The 16,704-nt window shown below is 40.7% G+C and overlaps 2 protein-coding genes across 9 annotated transcripts in view; one reads left to right on the forward strand and one right to left on the reverse strand.

Annotated features, from left to right (window-relative positions):
* Window positions 1-2,097, forward strand: part of HACD4 (3-hydroxyacyl-CoA dehydratase 4) — a 39,876-nt gene extending 37,779 nt beyond the window's left edge. The window contains exon 10 of the mRNA XM_009471007.2: window positions 1,993-2,097. The gene's annotated coding sequence lies outside the window, so the exon portion shown is untranslated. The remainder of the gene's footprint in view (window positions 1-1,992) is intronic.
* The window catches only part of FOCAD (focadhesin), a 135,734-nt gene that overhangs the window by 22,704 nt on the left and 96,326 nt on the right, over window positions 1-16,704 (reverse strand). For all 8 annotated transcript variants that reach the window (XR_015700932.1, XR_015700933.1, XM_087741424.1 and 5 more), the window contains 8 exons: window positions 15,512-15,620; window positions 14,888-15,004; window positions 12,794-13,032; window positions 11,014-11,103; window positions 4,048-4,195; window positions 2,041-2,160; window positions 959-1,081; window positions 82-159 (listed from right to left, as the gene is read on the reverse strand). Coding sequence is in view for 6 of the 8 variants with exons in the window: in XM_087741424.1 (XP_087597550.1) it covers window positions 82-159; window positions 959-1,081; window positions 2,041-2,160; window positions 4,048-4,195; window positions 11,014-11,103; window positions 12,794-13,032; window positions 14,888-15,004; window positions 15,512-15,620 (1,024 nt within the window). In the remaining 2 variants the exon portion in view is untranslated. The remainder of the gene's footprint in view (window positions 1-81; window positions 160-958; window positions 1,082-2,040; window positions 2,161-4,047; window positions 4,196-11,013; window positions 11,104-12,793; window positions 13,033-14,887; window positions 15,005-15,511; window positions 15,621-16,704) is intronic.

Here is a 16,704-nt window from a genome sequence, read left to right on the forward strand (position 1 = left end):
GCGCAGAGGATGTCATTCCATCTTGCCTTCTAGCCAAATTTCTAGAATAGATAAAGGTACCATTTGCTTGCATGTTCTCACCTGTATCATGCCTCCTTCAGAGCCCGCCAGTGCAACCAGCCCACTGACAGCAGCCAGACGCTGCATTGTTGGAGAACCCTGGAAGCGTAATTCAGGATCGGTGGGTCAATGCGGTCACACAACACTACTGTAGGACAAAACACTTGCTTCTTCCAACTTAAAAACTGTGACTGCTATCACTTGTACATCTCTCATCCCAACAACCTTTTCAGGTCAGACTCCAGCATGGCGGATTAATTATTCATCTCTCTCTTGGTGAATGAACACTTTAGCTTCCCCCTGCTCCACCCCTCAATCTGAAATCATCGTGCATTTCTCCCTGACAAAGCACTTTCTTCTAGCACAGTCTGTATTCCAGAAAATATGTCAGTGCAATTCCACTCTGAAACACTGTTTCTTATTGATACTTACTTTCAGCTGCAATCTTAATGTGTAAGTTTAGAGTTTGATTTCAAACACACTATTTTTGTTACAGTGAGATAAATTAAAATTATTATAACAATTGAGGCGCTATAATCACCATTCTGTTATTCCAATTTTGATAAGCAGCACCTAATTTCACAAGGCATCTTCATTTAATAATCTAGATTTTATCCTTGGATATTGTTCCAAATTAGTAAAGACATCCAAATTAAGATCTCATTGAGATAAGCATTTCTCATAAATCATCCAAGCAGAAGAGAAACATTTTCTTTTTCCTTTAGCAAACAGCCCTAAGATATATTTTTGCTTCCAAATATCAAACAGCATGTTCACATAGTCCTAACTTTTCCCAGTATCACTCCTGCAGAAGCAGGAAAATTATGTCCCTACTGTTCATTTAAAATCACGTCCCACCCCCCCAAAAAAACCAGGGTACCAATTCAAACTCCTTTACCTCTGCAAGCACAATTTTTATCCAGGCTGGCATTAGTCTGTTACTCAGGTCTTCGGCTTTGCCATGACCACAAGCTGACAATCCATGTACCACTGCACCTAGAGCTAAAGCAAAACCGTGGGTCTGTAAGGTGAAAAAGACACATTAAAAAAGAGGTCTTCCAAAAGATTCTGTATTCTCTTTAATACTTATTATTGAAACATTACTTAAATATTTAGTATTTCCCAATAATTGTAACTAATGCCTTTGTCTAAAATACCAGATGCTTTCTTATTTCAAGTATTTTCTCATGTCAAGTGACAAAGGGTTTTCTGAGATTAAATACTGATCTTTGGCACACAGATTGCTCTGGAGCCTTTATTTTAGAGCAGACTTTCTGATAGGAAGATAAAAAGCTGTAGCAAAAGTAGTTTGTTTTGACTTCCTATTTTCCAGTTAAAAACATTCTAAACAGTTGATTAGTGTAATAGCAGGCTTTGATTCAAAATGGTTGCCTTTTTTTTTTCCCCTCTTTTTTTTTCTCCCCTCTCTTTTCTTCTGGCAAACATTTAACAAAAAAGAACATGCACTGAAATATGGCGACTGTTTTTGGCATTTTTAGATTGTAACCCTAGGACACTAGGGATGAAACAGACACCTGGAGGAAGCTATGGATGTGGTCTGGCACTGTCTGGAGGCTAAGGGAAAGCAAAAATTCAGAAGAGCACAGTAGATGTATTTTCCTACTAGGAAAAGGAATCTAAAGAAACATGTTATAAAAGAGACAAAAACTGGCAGGATGCAGGGACTAAAGACATGAAGAACTCAAAAATATCAACTTCTCTTCTAAATGCAATCAAACATATAAAATCTGTTTTTATTTCACTGTCTGGTAATTGCTATACACCTGTAGACAATGCATCAATGGATTAAGTGGTAGTCTTGGTAATTGCACAGTGTGCGCAACACGCTCAATGTTAGTTACTGCTGAGAGTAGATCAATATAATTTTCTTGAAGTTACAATCTGGGTAAAGCAATATCCAATATTAAACAGGTGAGAGAAAACCAGAACTGAAGCAAAGCCCAAACACTGAATTATGACCTGCTGATTATTCTCCACTAAGGTCCGTAGCTTGTTCATGGCCTCCTCAGCCTCAGCTGCTTCTATGATTCCAACACTGAAAGCAGAGACACAGCAACAGGCCACAGAATAGGCAAGTACCTGAAAAAAAAAATTATTTAACTCTGTTAACCAGTGTCTGATCAAATTCACTGTAGCAATGTGTCAGCATGATAAAAAAGCCATGACATTTTCAATTTATACTTTCAGATGTTTGTTCCCTCCCTGAAAGATTCTTCACTGATGCTAACATTAAACAAATACAACTAAAGCTTGGAAGTACTTCTGGTTTTATGTAGCTCAAACTCCTGATCTTCCACACAAATGTAGTTATTCTTCTCAACACAAGTATCTGATTTTTATTTATATGAACATACACAGCATGCTGTGATTCCATCAGGGCTACAAGCAGGTCCACAAAGCCAGAAGAGGAGCATGTAGTAGAATTGTCTCCCACACACAGTGCATGACACTAGCCTCACGTCTTTGCAGAAGGATTCACAAGTGACACTGCTTTTCTGTTCTTCAGCCTTAGACGCGGAGAATAAGGAAATGAAGTCTTTCAGCAAGGCAACTGTGCCAACTGTTTAACCTCCTTTGTACCAAAGCTAAGCAACAGAACAACACATGACTATAAGGGAAGTAGAGAACACCTAGCTACTGTGCAGGATTCACAACAATTTGACTTGGAGCAAGTAATGCTCAGATTGTACCTCTTGCTGCAGCAGGCCAAAGTTACCTCCCAAGTACAGGATTATATCCCAGCCATTTATAGCTCTGAGAGCGCCTCTTGCGCATCTTATAAATATAGCAGTATTCATCCTAAGGTGCTGGCCAAATTTTACTCATGTAATTATCTGTACAATTCCTTACAGAGATTTTAATTGAAAAGAGTAGGTTTTGCTTCTCATCCCAAACTATCTCATGACGTTAAACAGCTGCTGCCTTCCATCTCAGAAGTTGCTGTATTGAACCCAGTTTAAGTTCAGTAAAGCACTTTGAGACCTCTGGGGAGAGAAAAATGATTTCATAGCTGTAAGTCATTTTAATGCATGAACCATAAACTGCAAAAGGCTAATCCCCAACATACATGTACTGCCAAAAAAATTAAACTCCATAAAAAAAGACCTTTAATAAAGAGCTTTCAGAGCAGTACCAAGAGGGGAAAGAGAATACTACTACCAATATCTGCTAACTCCCTTAGAAAAACAGAGGATTATGCAACTCAGCTGTTCAGCTGCTGTAGGCTTACATATATCAGGTACAGGATTGCTTTTTTGTGTAAAACACCTGATTATTCTGATTCTTGTTTTCTGTTGTAAACTCCTCCAATTTCATCACTTTTCTTTCTCAAGTTTTACCTCAACAAGGTTATAGACTTGGTGCATAGACCACGTCAAAACTTGGGAGGATAGATCTTGGCAAAACAAATTGAAATGCATGCTCAAATTTAGAAGAGCTCAGTTATAAAGTCTTCAAAACATAGAGAACAGCAAATGGGACCATAGCAGCATTCACAAGCGCAAGATTCACATCAGCCAGTGACAGCAGCTTTTGAAGAAGGAAACAGAAGGCATACTGAAGGAGGAAATATTAGAATTAAGGTTATCTCAGAATAATGTGCTGTCTGCTTTCTAGTAGATCAGATAAGCAGTAAACAACTGTATATAAGAGAGACCCATATCCACAGTTACTCAGGACCCAACTTTCAACAATTTAATTTGAGGTTAAGGAATTAAAGGAGGACTTTAAAGAATGACATCTGTTATCTTTTCAGGCAGTTTCTTAATGTTTGTGCAGCATCACAGGTGATTCTATTATTATTATAGGTTTCTTCAGCAGATATAAAACCATATATTGTGAAACAAATAATAGAAACCAAGCATTCCAGTACTACAGATACAAAGCTTCAGTAAAAAGTCTACAGTTATTAAAGGGAGGCAAGAAAGTAAAAGGAAGACTTAAGATTTGTGATAAAATAGGTCATACCTCCTGGACCCATCTGCTTTGGTCCTCACTGCTGTCCAGGTATTTGCAGAGTTTTCGCAATAAAGCAGAAACATGCACTCGTGATTCTGTTTGGCTACTGTGACTCATAAGTGAAAGAACAAGTCCGACTCCCAAAATACATCCAGTGCTTAAAGAGAAGATAGAAGAAAAAGGATTAAGTATGCTATGGCTGCTCTGAACTCTCTTTTCACCCCAACACGGGTTGCTGTGCAAGAAGACCTCTTGGCCTTGCCTGACAACTAGCCTTGTGGATAATTACTTACCACAGTCAATTTTACAAATGGTTTTCATTCCACAGATAGGTGATTCTCTTCGGCAGACACAGGATGAAAGAACAGCATCAGAAGAAAATGTGCATTTAAAATAGTAAATTCTACGCATACAGCCTCATTATTCCTTCTGCCCCTGAAGAACCAATAGCCCCATCAATAAGCACATCAACCAGTATGAAGGAAGTATAGATCCAAACTTCTACATCTGATTTATACTGCTATCCCAAACTCCGATATCCCAGTTAAATGTACTAATTGCAGGTCCACTGGCTGTATTAGGGTCTGTTGCTCTCAGACTCCTGCAAGAGGTGTTCCAATGGCTAAGACGGCTGTACAGATTAAGGTATTCACCTGCACTTCAGAACATGAGCGTCAGGTATACATTCTAACCCATATGTACTAAAATACGCATACGCAACAGCAGACCAGCTTCAATAGGGCAGACATAAGCAGCACAACTAACAGTTCGATGGTGAGGATACTTAAAATTGTAACAAGAACAACATAGCTTCAAAGTACATAATTTAATAGGGCAGGTGGCATGAACGGCTTCACAGTCTCTGCCTCTTTCAGATTTGACCAGAAATTCCACTCTGGACCAGAGAACTCTTAGTAAATTCAGCACCTGTGCTCCCATAACAAGTTTCAGCTTCCACAGGTCATCAGTCATAATACTGTAAAGTTTGTCAGAAAATTCCCAAACAGTTCTGGTTGCCATCATGAGATTCTAAAAGCACAGCAGATAGTCACTGCTCTGAAGGTGATCTCTCACTGGCACACATACACAATAGCTTAAAGAAGCAGCTCTTATATGAAGATTTTTTTCCCATCACACATCTCCACAGGCATGCCAATGACAGACAGTGCACACAGCGAGCAGTCAAATGAACGTGGCTAGGATCTCAGGCATTCCTCTAAGCTTCTGCTATCCAACTTAAAAATGGGAGGAGTTACTGCTTTTACTCAGCCAAGTAAAAAAGAAACTTCTGAGGATAACTTCAGTCGTATTTATAAGCTAATGTTTTTCAGCAACTGAGGAAGAAGATGAGGAGCATGGCTAGAAGACTCGGAGTGATGTCTTGGCAGTGGTGTCTTCTTTTTCCAGCAAATAAGATGAGAAACAAACCTTTGGAATCAACGTTTTTAAGTAACTAGCATATCTGAATCCATGAACAGCCAATAAAATAAGGATGTGTCTTACACGCAAGAGTTCTGTACACAATTTTACACTATTGCTTGTTGACAAAAACACACAGAAAGAAAACAAAGTTCCTAATAAGAGCTACAATTTTTTATGTTGCTGACTCTCAGCAAAGACCCAAAACATAAGTGGGGACTGAAGCAAGAGTAAAACTTCACTCGCCCTGCTCCCCTTTTTGTAACTAGCAATTGTTTTCACTTGGCCACCCTGTGATCTACATAAAATTAATATTTAAGTGCACTTCATCCATGCGATATCTGATTTCCCAGCATGTTTTAAGTGTTTTACTGCCAGTGCATCAGACATACTGCACTACTGTCATGAGTCATCTTTAAATCTACCGTCACTTATCTCAATAATGTAACTTGGCAGTGTACAGGGCAGCACAGTCCATCACATCACAGAATGAAGGACTTCATGAACAAATCATGGAACAAAATAAAAGGTTTGCATTTTAGGATGAAGGAAAACTGATATTTTCATAATACTGAGGTCAGTGGACTTCGACAGGTTTCTGTAGAACAATACAAGTTTGATGACAGTTTTGATCGAAAATGCGTTAAAGTCAAATCAAACAGCTACTGACCTTGCAAAAGACTCCATAAAAGCAAGTCAGTTTAATATTCCACACAGCAATTTAAAGGAATACTACTATGTATTTCAAGTTTCATAACAATTGGCTCTTTACAACATCTTTACTCAACATGTATCAGCGTTCTTCATTTCCTCAGTATTTCTCCAATATTTATTCTTACAGATGCAAGCTAGTTCTGCCATGCAATAACTTTATACAAAAAAACATATTTGCAAAGGTCTTGTAGAATTCATCCTCAGTATGGGAAATATAACAAGGCAAGCCAGAAAGCTCTACTGCCCCTTGGTATTCTCAAAAAGTTTTTCCATGCAAACTTTTCAAAAGGTCACAGCTAACCCAATCTTCAACACACGTTTTTCTTTGTTTGCAGGAAGGTGGGAGGGGGGTGGGGGGAAGGGGTAAGTAAAACTTTCCAATACAGGGACCATATGTACTGCTATGTTTGCTACACATATGCTGTACTGTTAAACAGGAACCCTGCCTTTGATTTTATTTATTCATTTATCTATTTATTATTTTCCCCAGCACACTCACTGACGTTGATCTGACAAAAATCTATTGAATATAATCTACATGAATAACTGGGAACTTAACAGCCATGAATGGACATGCTTGCTGAACCCATGCTCTATGTAAGTTAGGCTTGGAGAAAAAATGAGCTGTTATATAGCTTCTGTAATCAATAAGTGACAAAACCTAGTAGCATAAAGAACTGTCTAAATCACCTGTCATGCACATTTTCCATACGTGTGTATACTGAAAAGTGGTGTGTCAGTATACTTTAAAAATACACTTATTTCAGTTCCTGACTAACATAAGGGCAGATTTAAGGTCCACTCACAGATCTCTTGGCAACGCTCCACTTAAAGCCAGGAGTAACTACAAAGCTCCTAAGGCTCTGCAATCTATGAAACTCTGTTTCAGTTAAAAACTGAAGAAACATCATATTAAAATGCTTAACCATCTGAAATGTTTTTTCCCCTTTAAAAGATTATGAGTTTCACTTTTGATTTTCTTTCCTGAGTGGTTATGACAGATAAGAGAGTACTGATTTATAAGCGTTATTCACAGTGACCTGTTCTGAGAGCAAACTTTAAGTTTAGAGTACTTTCTGCAACTTACACAGACATAGAGATTCTTATGGAACATAAGTAGACTCTCGCCAAGCTAAAGAGAAAGATTCTTACTGCTTACTGAAAACAACTCTGTTTTCTTCATTCCTCTTACCTCTCCCTGCCTCCCCCCCCAGTTTTAAAAAGAGAATTCTCCTAATTAAATGAAGAAAATTACATATAAAACCAACATGATCAGTGAAGCGTGGTTGCGTGAGCTACAGTTTGCACAGCGCACACATTGATAAACCACTTTCTTATCTAGACACTCAAGGTAGAAAAACAAAAACAAAACAAAACAAAAATTCAGCAAAAACCTCTCTTTCTCAATAACATCCTTCAGTGTGTGATATGTCTCACTTAACACCCTGGAGAATCATAGAATGCTTTGGGATGGAAGGTACCTTTCAAGGTCATCTAGTCCATCCCCCACGCAATTGGCAGGGACATCTACAACTAGGTCAGGTTGCTCAGAGCCCTATCCAGCCTGAGCATGAATGCTTCCAAGGATGGTGCATCTACCACCTCTCTGGGCAACCCGTTCCAGTGTTTCACCGCCCTCATTGTGAAAATTTTTTTTCTTGTGTTTAGTCTAAATCTATCCTCCTTTAGTTTAAAACCATTACCCCTTGTCCTCTCGCAGCAGGCCTTGCTAAAAAGACTATCCAAGGCCGCAATAAGCTCTCCCTAGAGCCTTCTCTTCTCCAGGCTGAACAACCCCAAATCCTTCAGCCTTTCCTCATAGCAGAGGTGTTCCATCCCTCTGATCATTTTTGTGGCCCTCCTCTGGACCTGCTCCAACAGGTCCATGTCTTTCCTGTGCTGAGGACTCCAGAGCTGGACGCAGTGCTCCAGGTGGGGTCTCACCAGAGCTGAGTAGAGGGGCAGAATCACCTCCCTCGCCCTGCTGGCCACACTTCTTTTGATGCAGCCCAGAATACAGGTGGCTTTCTGGGCTGCGAGAGCACATTGCTGGCTCATGTCCAGCTTTTCGTCCACCAGTACCCCCAAGTCCTTCTTGGCAGGGCTGCTCTCAACCCTTTCATCCCCCAGCCTGTACTGATACTGGGGACTTCCCTGACCCAGGTGCAGGACCTTGCACTTGTCCTTGTTGAACCTCGTGAGGTTCACACAGGCCCATTTCTCCAGCTTGTCCAGGTCCCTCTGGGTGGCAGAAGTGCGCTACTGAGCGGAAGAGCACATGTTCCAAAACCACCCGGGGGCTCCCCGCACCGCCCAAGTTCGCAGCCGGGCAGCAGGGCGCGGGGGGGCCGGCAGGGTGCGGAGGCCCCTGCGCCCCGCTAGGGGGCAGCATGAGCCCGGGGAGCGGCGGCCCGCAGAGCTGCCGGCGGCGGGAGCCCTCCCGGCCCTACCCAGCCTCGGAGCAGCTGCAGGAGCGGGTATGATTACTGCTGGCCGTCAGACAAAAGGAACTCCGTCCTCCCACATCCGTACCGCATAATATACCTACTCTCAAAAAACGTGGAACCTCTTTTAAGGCAAAAAGAGAATCGCCAGTTTAGCGTGGGTGAAAAGGTCAGTGTAACACTTACGGCCCGCAGTTGGCCGTGCCTATCGTACCAGATGAAAAGGCTGGAAAGGCTCGTGCTTTGGAATAGCAGTTCAAAAGCGGACAAATGCCAAACTTGGACGAGTCTGCAACATTTACAGCTTTACATTACTTCTTTGCTCCAGAGTGCTCACACTAGACATCAACTTACCATTAACCTTTAAAAAATGTAGCCGTTACGCCCAGCATAAAAAACTACCCACCCTTCAATCTTACCTCTCCAGCTTGCCATGGTTTCGTATTCTTCTGGCAACCTCTGGCTACCAGGGAAGTCTAGTTTGGCTTTGCTGTGAGGCATTTATCTCCAGCTAACAGGCTGCACAAGCAAGCAGCAACAGGTGTAACAAAGTGAGGCAGCTGATCCCCACGCACCATGTCTCTCACCCTGTGCCGCTCAAAAGGCAACCCAAATCCTAACTAAGCTACACGGGTTCACAGCCCAATGGTATGTGACTGTGACCCCTCACAGCTTCTCGAAGGGCCACTGGAGAAGGGGAGGGCAAAGGCAAACAGGAATTACTGCTCTGTTTCCGTTGAATGGCAAATAGCTGGTCAGAATAATGTTCAAAATCAAATAAAACCCTATGCACCCACACTGAGGCACTCAAGATACTGCAGTTTCTTCTCTGATTTAAAAGGGAAATTACTACTGTGGAAGACACATACTACCATGTTCTGTTGTTTAATGGCAACTGACATGTGTTTTATTGTATTCCAGGTTTGCGAATACTAGTAATTGTGCAATACCTTTCAATAATTTCATGCCCTGCTGGTGGGCTGCTCCTCTCTTTGGGATAACTGAAGCATAACCTCAGTTGGTTAAATGAAACATATTTGCTTTACTCAGTATTCAACACGCCATCCACAGCTGTTAAATTAACAGCCTGGCTCTCCCAGATAAATAAGCCATGTGAGGCAGCTGCTCCTGGAGCTCACACTGTATTGTACACACACACACACATTCCAGTAACAGGCTCCAAGGCAGAAGCAGCTACACTTCATTGAACACCTTGGCAACCACCCAAGAGCACCAAGGAAGGACCTTCAAAAACATCTTTCATTAATGAACATGTGCAGGTAAGATGAGCAACCCAGCGCCTAGAATTGCTGGTATCTTCCCAATGCCTGTGAGCAAGACTGTGTGGTTCTCTATACACCCAAGGTTTTAACTTGGGGGTTGGCAGGGATTAGCAGTGGTGGTCATTGCTTCTTTTCACCTCACACTAGGGACTGTATGGAAAAAACTGTGTGTATGCGTGTTAGATATATGCACATATGCATAAACTTACATATGTTCACATATGAAGTATTATATATATATATTTATTTATGGACCCACTTCGAAGAGATGGTACACACAGGAATAAACCAGCAGGAACATCCTGAAACTCAACAAGCACCAACTCACAGTTCTGCACCTGGCAACAGACAGGCTGGGACCAGAGGGGCCGGGCATCAGCTCCTAGGGACAGCCTTGGGCACTGGACGGCAGCAAGGTGAGCCGAGGCCAGACATGAACCCAGGCAGCAATGAGGGCCAGGAGTATGCAGGCAGCACAACCAGGACATAGCCACGAGAGCCAGGGGAAGGATCAACCCTCCACTCTGTGCTCAGCAACACACCTGAAATACTGCTCTGAATGCAAGGAAAGACACCAACAAAACTGGAACAAGTTCATGGGAGGCTATGGAGGCAGTGAGGCTGGAGCCCTTGCCCTGAGAGCAGAGGCTGTGGGACCACAGCTCGTTCATCTGTAAGAAGGGATGGCTTTGGGGGCACCCAGCAGCATCTCCAGCACTGACAGGAAAGGACTGAGATCTAGCTGGACTCCTGCATTGTGGGAGGCTGAGAGGCAGTAGGCACAAGCTGAAACATCAGACATTCACATGGAGATAAGGACAGACCAAAAGTGGAGCCAGGGCCCAGAGACGCTGTGCTATCTCCAGTCTTGGGGGTTTCAAACCCTGACTGTAAAGCCTTGGGCAATATCAGCTGTCTGTTTTGGGGAGGGATGTGGACCTGTGAAGGTCCTTGCCAGCCCGCACAAGTTGGTGATTCTACGGAAGTACTCAGAACAGGCTGTCTCCTTATCCTATCCTTATAATCTTCTGTGTAGAATTAAGGAATAAAAGCATGAATTAAAAAGATGGAGCTCAAAATAAAACAGAATACCATCAGTAATGAAGGAAACTCACTTGTACTCCAGACTGGTGTCAAAGCAGCAGTCTTCCAGTGCATCCAGGGACTTCATTAGAACTAAATTCATCTGTTGACCAGGTACATCACTACAAAACCAAAACAAAACAGAAACCAAAAAATCCAAAACACAGCTCTGCTTTTTAAATCATATAGGATATTAAACCTCCTGCTAAGACTGAATGTGCCAGTAAATAGAGTTCCTTTCTTGCTGTAACAGGTTCTCATACTAGTCTGTAAGCAATAACTATATGACTGGTCATTTGTATCACATTCATATAAACATACTTGTATCCAAATAATAAAAACATATTCAGACCTTAACTGGCAACCATTATTGCTACAATACCCAGAAAGAAACCCAGCACCCAGGATTTGTAAAACATGTCTGACAGTAGGAGAAGGATACTGATAGAACACGATCTCAGCTAGACCGGTAACTAATTATAAGCCGAAAATTCATGTCATTTTAAGATATTAGCTCCATAAATCTCTCTTTCCATCTCTTTGCCCAACTTCTTGATAAAAAAGGAACCATTTACATCTCACTCCAAAGACATCACAGGGACTCCCCTCTTACAAAAGATGTACAGAGTTTTCTTAATGAACCAGACATCTTTAATGCAAACTAACTTTATGATTTCGTATTAGCTATAGCTACATCCCTACAAGTTTTGCTGTTGTTGCAAGTCAATGCTTGGAAGAATCTGTGAGATTAAGCTTTGAAATCATGCAGGGCAGTGGAAGAGTAAAAACTGATATAGTCCATAAGAAATTTTTAGATAAATTTATTAATTTCAACACACCCCCACCAACCAACCAACCAAAACCCCAAAACCCAAAATAAAGATTCACATACTCCAAAATACCAACCTGATCTAACGTCCTTCTCTTTAAGAGCCTTTTAGTGCTTGTGTGTAGCTCAGTTGTCACCACTGACTAATGACCCAGAGACAGTCCATGCCCAAATTATGTGGCTGAGTCAGAGGCAGCAAGGCAGCAAGACACCAAAGCACGAAGATGAGAACAGAGCAATGCTGCACAGTGCTTTAACAATGGCAGGTGTGTTGGAAACGTTAGCTTCACTGAGCAGATGAACAACTGGCAGCCAAATCTGTTTGATACCTGGGCTTGTCCACCAATTAAACATTTATTATGGGTATACAGGCAGACAGAATCCCTAGCAGTCAAGAAGCTGGAGGAGTATAAAGCCAAACCTACTTAATTTCTCATTGGAAATTTGCAACTGAGGCCAACATTTCTGTAAAGGAGGCATTTTCTATGAACTTCAGAACATCTCTTTGCTGCCAACACAGCTGTAACTGCATGCCTTAAAGACAGCCCATTACACTACTTCTGTTGTAGCTCCATCCCCATATGCGTAACTCACATGATGTAAGTGGACATGATCCAGTGTCCAGAGCACCACTTAGAAAGAACAAGAACTGTAAATTATTTTACAATTAAGTCTCTTACGGCAGCTAGTCCCCTTTAAAAGCGTATGTATGACTCTTCTAGCTGACTGCTTTGCATATGTACCTTAGGATATTATGAAAATCAATCATTCATTGTGAAAGAATGGCAAAATATCCAGGATAACACGGGGTGTCGGTGGTGAAGACTGATTAAAAAAACACATCTTTTAAGAAACATTGCAAAGCCCCTCAAGAATCATTTGCCTATGACTTGTAAATACTTTAATTCCCCAGAACTTAAGGCCACATGAAGGAAAAAGAAGGAAGTTATCTGCACAGCTACATTACTTATGGTAATCCTTACCTGACTTTTTCTTCATACAAACGTGAGATAAACATCCCCAAACCAAGGCCCATGTGGATTTGAACAGCTTGAGACTCATCAGCATTTGGTTTCCCAGGTAACCTGTCAGTCAACATACTCAGGACCTCCTCAACCTTCTCCTTGCATGATACAATGAAAACTGGCACCAGGAGAGATAAAGCAGTGGCTGCACAGGAACGAGCTATAATACTAGCAGTATTTTCACCTGAATAGGATTTCTAGAAAAACATAAAAAAGAATTTTTTTTTTCTTTTCCTCTTGAGGGAGGAAAATAAAATTCCTTTCCAGATAGTAACACTCAGCACTTCAGGAATTTAAAATAAATACCTATACAGCAAACAGCAGCACAGCTGTATTGCAACCTGGCAATAAACAGTATTTCATGGAATTGCCTATGGTAACTTTTCCATTTGCCTTACCTTGCAAGCAGCATAAAACTAGGGTAATTCAGGGCATAATTTCGAAGTGCAAATAAGATTGTTAAGTATAAAACTGTAAACAAACGATAAGACAGGACACAACTAGAATCTAACAGCTAGTCTGCATATAAATACATTGGTCTATTTTAGTTTTCACCTTCCTTGTTAAAATATCCAGCAGCGTGATCAGAAGGGCAAACAGAAACCAGCCATGATGTTAATGTACTCTGTAATTATAACACACTAAGAATTTAGTGAGTTAGAAAAAGCACTACCTTAAAAGCGTCACACCTAGGATGACAAAATGTCATGAGATCTTGCAAGATAACCAGTAGAGATATTTTGTAGAATAAAGGACCCTTACAAAGGTTTTTAATTCCTTTCCATTTTGAAAGGTAAAATCCATACAGATACAATCAGTCCATTGCTTTATAAGTAGAGGTAAGTAATAGCCTAAATGTATATTTATCTACTTCCATGTGCAACTCTGAAAAGAAAAAAAAATCCCATGAGGATGCAAGGGCCTTTGCAAGACAATGATTTCTATTGTGTGCCTTAGAATTTTACAAGCATAAGACTTTAATTTTTATTTTTTTTTAAACAGAGTGAATTTTAGAAATTTTAGAAAAACATTGTCACATTGTTCCACCTCAAAACCACCTTTTTTAAACAGCATTATTTTCAAAGGCAGGAGTCACAGAACAATTTGGCAAGAACTGCTAGTGTCAACCAAATAGTTGAATCTCCTTACATCCAACCAGGCTAGTGTTTATTTAACACTACATTTCATTTGGTGATCTATGTCCCCTATCAGTGATGACAGGGATCACATGCTGGAGCTGACTCAGGTCCATCAGTAATTTTCAGCTTTTTGATGCTAACATCTGACTGCTGGATTAAATGCAGTTCATGAATGCAGTTTATGAACTTCTGGTTAGAAAACAGAATACATTAGCAGGCTGGTATTTGGCCTTGTAGGACCCAAGTTCCCTTCGGCATCCATGACACAAAGAATCTCCAACCTGGTTGTTTTGACCACAGATAGTCAAGAGTTAGCAATACTTGTTCCTTAAGGTCTATACTGAGCTTTCAGTCCGTCTCCAGGTCCTACTTAAGAACACCCTGATACTTATATGGCTTGAGAATTTCAGGCTGGTTATCACACTGCGAGCACATATGATACAACTTCTACGGGCCCTGAGGGGTTCAAGAGGTACTGTAAAATAAGAATCACTGGCTCCATAACTATTAGATTTTGAGAAAGTATGCATTTCAGAGCCCTAAGGAATTGCGTCAGAATCACTCAAGAGTTTGACAGTTTGGTCTGAGGAGAGTCTGTTCATGTTAGAAGGGTTTGTTTTGTACAGACATGCTGAATATTCTGGGTTTTGAAGGTTATTTTTCTTTTTAAAATTTCCTTTATTCATGTATCCTCACATGTGGTTTTTACTATTTTGGTAATAAAAGACAAATACTCAAGGTAAACCCATATATAAGCAGAAAATACAATGAAAGAAAAAACAGAAGCAAGAAAAGTTTTGATTCTCCTGTATTACAACTACTACAGGGCAATCAGAACCAGGAAAGTCCACACTAAGAACTCTAGGTATGAAATACAGATACATTCTCTTGCTTTTAACGCCACAAAACATACCTGGTAGAACCATGGGAAGACTTGACCTTTAGGGTGATAGCGGCTATTCACAATACTGAATAGGGTCTCTGTGACAATAGAAATCCAGTGTTTTGTGGGAAGAAAATCGGGCTCAGTCTGCAAAAATCAAACCCAAATATTCATTGTTACTTTTTCTTAAATCAGGTCCTACCTGAACAGAAGCTCAGCAGCTGATGTTCCAGCTATGATCCATTAGGAATGAGATTATTTTGTCATTCTTTTGTACAGCAAGTAGCATGATTTACTTGCCAATGCTGACCCTCCAGACACTACTTTTGATCAGATAATATTCAGTGAATGTAAATACGATGAGAAAAGAGGCTGACTGGGTTTCAGTGTCCACTAGACCTCTATCTCATCTGTCAAAACCAACAAATAAATGTGTTAGTCATTATGTTTCTTGTGAGAAGGCACCTACCCACTCTGACTGCTTTTGTATAGATCACACACCAGCTACCAGATGGCATTCACTGAGGAGGGTGAAATTTGAACTTCGAAATGTGAAGTATTTCACATCCACTTACCAGTCCCCCGAAACACCTGGTCATATTGCTTCATTATATTCCACTAAAAGTAGAGAATGTCTTTCCCAGATTGACTCACCTCAGGCATCCCTTCAGTGTCTGAGGAAAGGCTGCTTTCATATTTGGCTACAGCAACTGCAAGAGCAGTTAAGGCAAAAATAGAGTTTCCTTTCACCACTGGGCTGTCTCTGGACAGAAAAAGGCAAACAGTTAAGAAGCCTAATAGAGATGCAGGCAACAAAACATGTATCTCAGTGCAGGAAAGTTATGATACAGGTGGTCCACGAGGGAAGGCCTCTGCACCTAGCAACTTTATTGGGCTGTCTTGTAGCTCAGCAAAAGTCTATTGCATTTCACCTTCAGGAATTACAAAACGAATGAGGGAGAGAAATGTTTCAGTCTTTTTCTTGTTTGTCTTTTACACAAAACCTAGCACACACAAAGTTGTATAAAAACAGAAGCTTGCTTCCACTATAATGAGGACTTCCACCCTGCAGAGAAAGTAGCACTCACAGAAATGCAGCAATTGGACTTGCTAGTACCATCTCTACACGGGACAACAAAAGAAGCTCTTAAAACAGACAATGCTAGACAGGCAGGTGCCTCTTCACTACAACAGCAGCTGTTCAGGAGATTTAGCAGAGCAGCCATCACTGAAATCTCGGCTTAAGAAAAAAGTTCTTAATTACTCCCCTATGCTACGAAAACATTAACATAATGGAAAATTACAGGTTTCAAAGAGTACTAACTTCTACCACAGTGCAAACCTTTACTTTTAAGGAACTCAAGGAAAAAAATCTGCCACCTACAAGTAAGAGAGAATACAACTGTGTTCAGTTTCATGAAAAGATAGATTTCGATATCTCAGTCACTCTCAGAAAAACATATTGCAATATAATCCTGGTGGCACTCTCTTAGTTGTTTTACAATAGCAGCTGAACAATACGACTGCACCAAACCACTTACAGTCTTACACTAGACCAGTACACAGTGTACTACGCTTTTTGCATCAGTCTTCCATTTGTAAAAACTTCTTCAACTGTTATTGTAAAAATACACCTACACTGCAAATTTAGGCATTTATTCCAGATCCAAAGATCTCATTTTCACAATACAAATATTTTCTGGATTTCTGGTTTGCTTTTTAAAATAAGACACACAGGTCTTTCTGGAATGTCATTGACCTCTCCTGTTTGGAACACTGAAATTATTTCCTTTCAGATAAGAGATACCTACAAATAATTACAACTAGGTGCTTAGTTAAGTTCTTTG

This window comes from Nipponia nippon, unplaced genomic scaffold, assembly GCF_047370975.1.
Source record: "Nipponia nippon isolate SJK-2023a ecotype South Korea unplaced genomic scaffold, ASM4737097v1 scaffold_8, whole genome shotgun sequence".
Taxonomy (NCBI): Eukaryota; Metazoa; Chordata; class Aves; order Pelecaniformes; family Threskiornithidae; genus Nipponia; species Nipponia nippon.